The sequence below is a fragment of the Halyomorpha halys genome, unplaced genomic scaffold (assembly GCF_000696795.3).
Source record: "Halyomorpha halys isolate HHAL.00 unplaced genomic scaffold, Hhal_1.1 Scaffold146.1, whole genome shotgun sequence".
NCBI classification, from domain to species: Eukaryota; Metazoa; Arthropoda; class Insecta; order Hemiptera; family Pentatomidae; genus Halyomorpha; species Halyomorpha halys.
In genome coordinates, this window is record NW_027110622.1 from 930085 (window position 1) to 941181 (window position 11097).

Consider the following 11097-nt stretch of genomic DNA (forward strand, 5'->3'; position numbering starts at 1 on the left):
AAAATATTTTTCGAACAACCAGAAAACTTTAAAAATTATAAATGCTCATTTGATGGATAGTTAAATTGCATATAAAACAAAAATCATTCAAATGGGAACAGAAGTGCCTAAAATACACCGTATTGAATTTTTTATTAATATTTTCTGCGCAGACTACAATAGAAACCTTCCAATTCTTGAACAAATGTATACGTTTGATTATATTACATTGTATCATCTACAAGACAACATAAACGAAAAGAAAATACGAAAAACAAGACATCTTAGTCAGATCAATATAAACGATAATAATAACTAAAGAAATAATTTAATAATGACAGCAAACAAATTTGGAATCTTACTTGGCACCCAATAATATAAGAAAAATCATATCAAATATAAAAATGATGAACCGTAACTTAATGTGAAAGAGATGGTCGGAGGAGAGGTCAAAAAGGAAGTTTTCAACTATTTATTTACTGACGTTTCGCCCCACGTTGCATGGTTTCATCAGGGCTATCAGATTTAAAGACAGAAAACAAACCAAATAATCAATATCACCTACTCAAATCAAATAAAGAATCAACCATTCGTTTGCTGGTAACTTAATAGAAACAGTAGATATTTAATTACATCCATTTTTTGAATGATTTTGTTGTTCTTTATCAACACAATGTTTTATATTTCAATGTAAATTATTCATATTTTGTTTCGCTCAAATCAAATTGTGGGAATGCAATGATTCATTACTCCGAGCCGCTGTGAAATAAATGTTTACTAATCCAGGTGGTATTCGAACAATCCTACAACGTTCCGAGCAAGGCACACTGGGACCCTCCCTTTACCGAACTTGGCTATTAGATAGACACTTCATAAGTTTAAGGAACTTTTAAAAGAAAACAATAGAATTTATTTTAGTTTCCAATACCTATCATCAAACACCTCAAGGTTTTATACTTTTGAAAAATATAATAAAAAAGCCAATACTTCTAATAAAGTGTAATAGATTGAAGTTGGCACCTCACTTATCGCACCAATTCCTTCTGTTTTTGCTTCGTGTCGTATCTTGTTTTCGTTAGTCACGCATGCAACTCAAGTAAGAATCAAAACATTCACAAGCAAAACCATGGGAAACAATTAATATTGTATATTCAATAAAAATGTAAATTACTGTAAATATCGTATGATTTTCTGATCGAATAGATTAAAAAACTAGAAACTCGAATTAGAATTAAAATCGATATTAGTACATCGGGACTGATAGGATGAATTCAATAATCCTCAGGAATCCACCTCATCTTACAGAGTATGATATCAAAATACCTGTTACACCTTCTAATCTGAATTTTCATCATATTTGAGATTATCTCTTATCAGAAAATACAATCCGTTATTTTTTTTTTCATCATGAAGTTTCAAATAAACGTTCGATATTTTACTAAAATCTATAATGTTTCTAGTGATTTATGAATATCCTATTTTAATCGACTCGATAGTTCTTTAGAAGAGGCAATCATCGTATCCGATAAGTGGCAAGATATGGAACGATGACCTTTCCAATATCTTCCTTCAACTTTGGAAATTTCCTGAGCTTCCGATTCTCTTATCGCTAATACACAAAAGAAAGTCCATTATTCAAACATTCTTGAAAAGAGAGCTCCTATAGCTCAGGATTGAATTGAGAATAACTAAATAATTATTATTTGGTAAACTAAGCAACTTTGAGAATAACATTGCGTTACTTTTGACATCTTTGAAATGGTCAAACACCAATATACTTAATGATGTCGTCATACTCTATTCCTCTTTCCCACAATTTTCCGCCATACTGTTGTCCCATTTTTATTCAGATTTTCTCATCGTTACACGTTATATTAACGTAAATTAGAATTTAAAAAGAGCAAATACCTCATTAAAGTAAAATATCACGTGTTTCCATGGCTTGATAAACAAAATTGTAAATCCTTCTAAAAATGATAAGAGCTTAAATAATTTTCTTATTCATGTAATAAATTTATCAGACGATAATGAGTTGACCGTATGTAATTAATAAAGGAATGTAGCTCAAGGTATTTATCAAAAACCGACGTTTCGTCCCACTTTGCAGAGTTTTCATCAGGCCCTTTTTTTTTTTTAACAATTGTATAATAAATCTTCCTATTTATTATATTTGTCATGAAATATGTATTTACAGGGAGCTATATTAACATAACCGATTATTTATTTATTTTTTTGTCCCACAAAAAGTACATTATATTCTGGCATGTAAGCAACTTATAATATTTTCTCCTTGTGAATATCTTCTTACAACATAACTATAAAAAACGAGTGAATTAATCACTTCAAAAATCTATAAATTTATTCCTTACTACAGAAGGTAGGAAAAAATTGTACTTATGTAGCAAATAAAAAAAAAAATGCTATGAGAATCGAAAATTTAAAAATTGGAAATAACAATAGATTGAAATTTAGTAGTTTCCAAACTCTAATTTTACTTGGGCATGCGTAACATATTTTACCCCGCACATCAATATTGATTGATGATTTAGCCCAAATTTGGAAGAAATTTAGGGATTAAGTTAAAATGGGTCTAGTACTGATTTCATCAGACTCCATCTATTAATTTCAATATATATTTGAATTTGAATATGTAATTTGAACACGTCTCCTCTCATGGATTTTATTCTCAAACGACAAATAAATATGATCAAAAATAAACTTCAACCTTAAAATATAAATAATTATGTACATATGTCTACATATCCAATATAAATGTTGAGGAATCTTTACTGATATATAAATGAAGCAGACTTTTTTTTTTAAAATTAATCTATAAACCTAAATTTTATAGATTTTAGATGGTTCCATCACAAAACCAGACAAGTACAATTTAAAATTTTAATTTTTCTTAGACAATTCAGGTACTTGATTGCAACAATACAAAATTATAATTTCTTTCGAAAATAATTAAATCATATATTATTTTTAATTTAATCTATAAAACTAAAATTTATAAGTATTTAACTTCGATTACAAATTAGATACTAAATTGTTATGAGATAAAATAATCTCTTCCGAAAATAATTAAATCATATATTATTTAACAAAAAAAAATTCTTGTACGTTTTGATAATCTGGTGCCATAAACGTAAATAAAAAAAATTGAAAACACACGTGACTTGTTTTGGAATGTAACATATCTATTCCCCTATGATGACGTTCATTTGACTTTTAAACCTTTCGATTATCAATAATTGTCGCTTATGAAAATTGCTATGTTTTTAAGCCTAATAGAAAAAAATCACCTGGAATAATCTTGGAAAGAGCGTAGACTTGTAGCCGACAGACATTCTCCATGACAAACCACTGCCACTACTGAAGCCAATATCGGGCCAGTGTTGCCAGATAGCTCTATCTACTGCAAACAGCATCTGACTCCATTAAGAGAAATATCAATCCATTTATAGATCGGTTGGTAACGCTGCACACCAATTCCCTTATCCTATCAAACCGACTGATATATATTTTTTGTCGTTTTCCACGATTAAATAAACAATTGAGGTTTAATTATATCCCTATCGGCTTGAGCAAATGCCTCCGTGATAGGTAAAGCTACACGGGACCAGTTTGGATTCTAATAACGATTTGACTTTTACATCGATAGATGTATTTAGCTAATGTTTTTATATTAAAATATTAGACAGAAATTTATTAAAAACGAAACTGTGCCTTATTTTACAACTTAGGTAGATTTTCCTTGATCACTATAAATAATAACTTCATATTTATTTTTTCCGCTCAAGCAAGAAGTTTTATTTTATTTTGATCACAACAGTGGTATCAAAAGCTAACTGCCAATTTTTCAAAATAAAACAAATCAATGTAGCATGTTAATCATAACTAGATTAAAGTATAGATATACAAAAATAAAATAATTATGAAATTCATTTAGTTCAATTTACAGAGCATTAATGATATATTTAGGCTTCCTCGAAAATTTAGTATCAGAGTAATGATTAACAATCTTAAAAGTATAATTTTTTAAAACTAATAATAATTTATTCTGATACTGAAGCCATGAGTCAACCCTGTGGGTTCGGGATCCTTCAGAGGTCTACCCAGCCTCATAAATTGTGTACACTCATGTTATTCTGACCAAATCACCTCCTTGTATAACCGTTGGTCTAGTTTTCCTTCATGTTTTGTAGTTGTACAGATTTATTATATTTTTAAATCATCCTAAAATTCATTCATGTAAAGAATATATATAAAAATAATTCAGAATGTTCTGAATTTTCTTTAAGTGATTCTGTAATTTTTTTTGTAGTATCCATTTTCTCATTGGTTAATGTCGAACAAAACATGCCAGAACTCTATCAAAAATAACAAATAATAATGGAATAATAATAATAATGGAATTCTATCAAAAATAACATTAGACCATTACTATTCTAATCCCCAACATTGAGCTAAAGTCATTTATGGAGTAAAGGTTTTTCAAAGGAAATAGTGATATCCATGCTGTAACATACCAATACTATTCTCAACCTTTACTCTATGTGCCAAATAAGAGTCATTTTTGAAATATTGATGGGCCGAAAAACATACTTTTAGGCATGGGTCAACGAAATCTAATAAAATCGATATGAAGCCAATAATATGCGCTAACAGTAAAAAGTAAATAAATAATAAAATTAATTACAATCTTTATGCTCCAATAAAAAAATATAATAATGATAATAAAGGCTTAACGAACCCGAAGTGATGGCCCTCCAAAAACGAATCTACGAAATAAAACTTAACGCAATCTTCCCATCTACGTTTTAGTCTACCTCTCGGACCTTTACCCGTCGGTTCAGAGTTATTTTAGGGATCCATTCGTTAACAAGTCCCCCAACCATATACGCCCATCTTATTCACCGCAATGATATAACCTTAATTATATTGACGAAGTGCTGTTTTCTCAAATAAGAATTTTGTATTTTTCTACATTATCCCATTAGCTTATCCATTTTCGGTCCGAATTTTATAGTGGTATTCATGATCTTTAGTTCATCATTTTAAAGCGTGTTAAATGGAGAAATATATTCTTCTTTTACCATGTTAATACGATATAACATGTAACAGGGTTGAGAGTCTGTTAAACGGAGAATGACGTCACGTAACAGACCAGCTGAGCTCGTCACCATTTTATTTGTTTTCGTGTTAGGTTACCTCCTAATAGTTTGTGATTTTATTGTGTTCGTATTGTTTTGGATGTTTTTAAAACTAATAAAGCAAAGGATGACAATAATAATGTAATGCCAGAATCAATTAGCTAATGTTGATTCTCTTCCTCACAAATTAGAAGACCAACAAGACACTCAGTAGCCAAACTTTTACACAACTTCCACTTTTCACTCAATATACGCATGTTCTAATAAATTATTTTGATTAAAAATTAGAAGTAAAAAATAACACTTTTGGAAGGAAAGGTTTTAAAATAAGTTGCTCAGCAAATCCGCTAGGAGCTCTTATGCATTTCACATTTAACATGACTTTAAATAGGGCTGCTCACAATCCTATATTTATAACATTAATAATATTAACATAGTAAAAAATTTTACATTTAACACAACTTCATGAATACCCCTTATGTAATACTTTATTTTCAAAAACCTTAGAGCGCTGTTATTCCCAAGGTGTAGGAGCCCACATTTTGGTATTTATGACTGCAGTAGAATCTTATTAGATATGATTCACTTGTATCTCGTACGCAACTATAGGAGTTTCTGTAGGGTTTTCCCGCTGCATGATAATGGCAAAGTAAAAAATCTCCGGAGGCTCTTCAGGACGACATATTTATAACAACCTCTCATTCATGAATGTCTTGATTTGGATGAGGAGCCTGCGACCTTCGATAGCTCATTGCGATTCCCTCCTCGTTATCCCGATGCTAACTGCAGAAGGATCCGTGACTATAGAAATCTCCTGTTAATTTATTATCCCTGTGCAGGCTAGAGGAGAAAACAACTGCTGCAACACGAACTTTTACGTCCTTCCTTTCAATATTCGTGAGCAGCTTCGTGACAATGACTATTTTATTGTAGTTATAACTCTGATGAATCGTCTCATGAACACTAATGAGAGCATTTTCCAATTCACCTGAAGATGATTTGGTATAAAGGTGTGAGTTCATTAGACCCGATAAACGCAATTAAGAGAGAAAAAAATATTAGAGCTATTAAAAACAATTTTAAAACTTTATTTTTTAGAGTGCTACCAATGGGTAGTTTTTCTACACGCCTGTAACACTCCAATTTAACTGAGATCAGATTTACTAAATGTATCATAATGTACAGTTGTAAATAGCAATAAATAAATATTTAATAATGAGGTGTAGATAGTTGACCGTAGATTAATGATCGGAGAAGTTTGTCGGGGGGTGCGGTCAGCAAAGAACAACATAAATAAACAAAACCATATTTATTTATTTTATGCCGAGGTTTCGACCTGAGTTTCAGGTCTTCATCAGGGGTTATGGCGTCGAAGGTCGATCTAATCACCTTCTACGCCATAAGCCTTGATGAAGACCTGAAAATCAGGTCAAAACGTCGGAATAAAATAAATAAATATGGTTTTGTTTATTTATGTTGTTCTTTGCTGACCGCACCCCCCGACAAACTTCTCCAATAATTAATAAATATTTAATAATAATAAAAAACTTTATTTTTAATGTGTGTGAAAAATTTCTCATTCTCTTGTCTATTTAATACTCTTTTAGTAGCTTGGCATCTGTGAGATGACTCTTCTATTGTTCCAGCTATGTCAAATTAAAATAAATCTGAGAAATTAAGTAGAATTATTAAAATATTACTGCAATTTACAATAATAATAAATATTGTGAATTTGATTAAAAAAATAAATCATGAAAAAGTGACAATATACGAATATTTTGAAAGTGTACACTATTATACAAGATTTAATTATCCCAATTTTTTATGGAATAAATACCAATAACATTCATAAAATACCAAATAATTTTGATAACATGATTGAACTGTATTTAGTGAAAATTTGAAAAAATATTATTTTCAGCAGAAGAAGGATATCGAAATTCTTAAAGATGGGTAAACAATTTGTCAGTTAATACTTTTTATTTTGTCTAGGGCATCCTTTGAAGGCATAAAATATACTAAAGTGGGAATATCAATATTTATTTCTGGAAGCCCCCGTGAAATAAATATTGACTGACCTGGGAATCGAATGTGCCACCTAAATTATAAGTACAAGAATATAAGTAAAAAGCATTAATATTTTTTTTTTCATCCTAATTTTTCAATTATGTTCCTTATGTAACCGATCTAACCCCACTAGATCCTAAACCTACTAGTTTCTAACCTTGCTTCCTCCTCTTCCATTCCTGGCAATCCTCCGAGGCGCATGAAAAGAAGATGGCCTCCTGACCTTATATTATAAAATGTTTTTAGAGTTCTACTACTGAGTAGTTTCTCTACATGCTGTATCATATCATTATGATCTTACTTCAAATTTGCTTGTTGAATTTTATATACAGTTGTAAATGCCAATAAATATATTTTTAAAAAAATAATAATAAATTCTATTTTCTATAAGATGTTTTGAGTTTTTGATTTTTTTTCGATATTTCTACATTCAAATTTGATTCGTAAAGACCACAATCTTTACTCACCAGATCTTAGTTATCGAATCCGTCAATGCATCCTTGACCCTTAGGATCAATTTGCTCATTTCGAATAATTATCTTCTGGTTCGTACTGGACCCCGATAAAGTATTCCTGATAATACGGAATATTATTATTCAAAAATAGGAATCAAAGGAATCATGTTGATGTGGAATGGGAGCACTGTTCCGATTTCCGAGTACTTTCCCACTAAAATAGGGAAGACCAAAAATATCAAAGGATTTATAAACGAATACTCATTTACAATAATAATAGAAATAATTCAGGAGTTTATTAAGAATGAAGCATTGCGTTATTTAGCCACCTGAAAGCTCTCTTAATATAATTTTAAGACTAACTCTAATTATTATCAAAGAAATTTTGTTGAGTTGACTCCGGTGCAACAAAAAATTGGCTAACATAAATAATTTTTCATTTTCTGCTTCCTTTTATACAAAAACAAAACAAAAACGTGAAATTGGATTAATATAATCACTTTAAGGTCTTTTATTTATAAAAAATATTATTTCATTTATTTTATACATGTCAAATTTCTGAGTTAACAAACTAACGGGGTGAATAATAGCTATTTTAAGAAAAAAATTTATTTAATTTTAGAAAACAAAATGATTCGTAAAATCCTGTTTCTTGTTTTGGTATTATAAAATAAAAACACAGTCTCGAACTCATCAACTGATGAACAAAAATAATTTATATTCCAGCAAATTGTATTTACACTTAATCAGTTTCATACCGACTTCGAAACATTCATAGGAAAAAAATTTCTTGCTAATAAAGTGTCTTTGGTCAGGCCAAAGTAATATTTAAATCATAATGCATAGGAATTATGAGGTATAGCTAAGCCATAATAACATTTTCGAAATAAATAATAACGGAACATTAAAATTGTATGGTTTGAAAATAAAAATAGTTCAATAAATCCCATAGAGGCGCCATCATATAATGTGCATTACGCAAGTGATTACACAACAAAATCATTCAAATACACCAAACATTTTACTCTATATGCCAATAAATATACGACTATTCGGCCCCAACTCAACAAGTCTGAAACGTTTCTAAAAAAAATTCCACTTATTAGGGTGCTTTATACAGCAGCCCCTAAAAAATGAAGGAAAGAAGATTCCAGGTGAGGGTGATCTCAGTTCTCCTACATTGAGGATTGAAGGATGATACGGTTTCAAAAATAATGGTTATAAAGGACAAAATGGCGATGTTTGCTGAATTTTAAATATTTAATCCTGTTTTTTAGTAAGTTTAATAATTAATTCTGATTTCCCATACGGAATAAATGCTGGGCATAAATGTTAAATATGTACAGTTGGGCAAGGTTTCAAAAAATTCGGAGTCAAAGTGGTTCATAGTAAAATATATAAAAAAAAAGTTTTTCAAATAAATAAGAACTATACACATACTGGAATACTATAACCAAGCTTTTGAAAGATAATAAAATTCTATACAATAAAAAAAAAAAAAATCATCTATATCGAATCAAAATTAGTAAATACAGAAAATTTATCCACTCAGTTTATTGTAAAATATTCTGTTTGTTCTCTTGAAAACCCATTTTATGTATATTATATAATAAAACCTGCCTGAGAGTTTCTGTAACCACTCACTTACTTCCTGGTCATTTCTGACATGTTATCTACGAGATACCATACACAGAAATAAAAGTTGACACCCCAGGCCGGATTCGAAGCGGCTCCGTTGCAAAGACGCCTCAACTACCTCAGCTACAGACGAACTTTACACTGATTTATTGATCATTGTGTCTCAAAAACGACAATGCCAATGAAAAAAAATTTTTGTTATATTCATGACCTTCACGATTTGTTTCCAAATCCTATACCCTTAACTATGAACTTAAAATAATTATTGGTAGTTGTCAGTATGCTCTATATGTCCAATAAATTAGGTTTTAAAAAATCTGTACTCAGATCGGTTTAAAAATAATTATTTCTAAAACGAAAAAAGAGGGAGAGGGTGATTAAAACAGTCCATAGGACGGGTTCCCCCTCCCCCGTCTATCTTCTTCAATAAATAAACTATCAACAAATATAAACCGCAAGCAGAGATGGAGAAAAAGGAATCACAATTACTTTCGAATTACTGTTATTTGAAACAAGGAAATAATATTACATTTTTTTTAGTAATTTCGAATATTTGATAAACCACTGAAATTGTAATAATGATCCGAAACTAAAATTACTAGTTAAACCTAAGTAATCGCAATTATATTTTACTGTAATTAGAAATTAAGATACTTTTTTGTCCAACACTGGTTGATAACACAATTTATTACTTCAACGTGACAATAACATACTTATCATATCCAAGTATGACATTATTATGTAATCGGTGACCGATATTAGCAATAATAGCAAAATACTGTATTTTGTAGATGCTCCATTGGAAACCCATTCTAAAACAATAATCTCTATTTTTCGATATATTATGCTGAAAACTCTTAGGTTCGAATTAATTTAATAATTACTTGATAAAAAATAATTAATATAAAATTTACAGTTGCAAATGGCGGCATGAAACTAAGAATTATAGTAGGGAAAGCAGTTATACATGCAAATTGATATCCAGTCCTAAGGACATGACATTTAGCTACTCTCACTAAACCAGTATTACTAAAATAAAATATACACAATGTTAGACCTGAAAATTCATCCATGCATCCATCAACATCCATAGGCAGATCCATATTGCTATCGGGTACAGATGTTAACAAATATGTTGTTGCACGCTAGCATTTCTCGATACGAACTGACCAACGCTCCCAACATGGATCAACCAGAAATCCTTGAAGCCGAAGACTTGTAAAAAATGAAGACTGCAGCCGTCTCCCCTCTACTTAGGCATTTTAAATCTCAAATAATCCTAATTAATCGTTTAATAATATACCTCCATCATGTTGGAAGTAACAGACATTTACCGATTTAATTTTATCTTATATAACGAAAATAGAACCTTGAAACGCAATATAGCAATGCCAAGATATCTAAATATATCCCATTTATTTTATTTTTTGGGTGTTAAATAATCAAACATCTGATGAAACATAAGTAGTTAAAGAGAAAGTGATGATATAGGTGCATATATAATAAAAAAAAATATTAGATCTTAATTTATTATTATATAGTTGGTTTTCTTTAAAAAGGACGAAATCCACAAATTCTTTACCATTTTGTCATCAGTGTTCCCTACAGTTTTTCACAATGCAAATATAAATTATAAATATAGGATAAAAAAAGAAGAAAACAGGATCAAGAATAGGACTAAGTGTGACAAAGGTAGTTGAGATTTTTAAATAGTTCCCTTCTATTTTAAAAAAAAATACGAAATAAGATTATATACAGGTATATAGTTAAATTTGTTTCTACAATATAATATTATATAATTA

At 29.9% G+C, this 11097-nt stretch overlaps 1 protein-coding gene across 10 annotated transcripts in view; it reads right to left on the reverse strand.

Moving 5' to 3' along the window:
- The window catches only part of LOC106678541 (thyrotroph embryonic factor), a 680455-nt gene that overhangs the window by 125993 nt on the left and 543365 nt on the right, over nt 1–11097 (reverse strand). The window contains exon 1 of one of the 10 annotated variants that reach the window (XM_067048779.1): nt 10353–10473. The exons of 8 other annotated variants lie outside the window; for them this stretch is intronic. In XM_067048779.1, coding sequence (XP_066904880.1) covers nt 10353–10398 — 46 coding nt within the window. In that variant the 5' untranslated portion in view covers nt 10399–10473. Of the gene's footprint in view, nt 1–3284; nt 3407–10352; nt 10474–11097 lie in introns of those variants that run through there. One more of the 10 variants, XM_067048778.1, reaches the window with a different exon arrangement.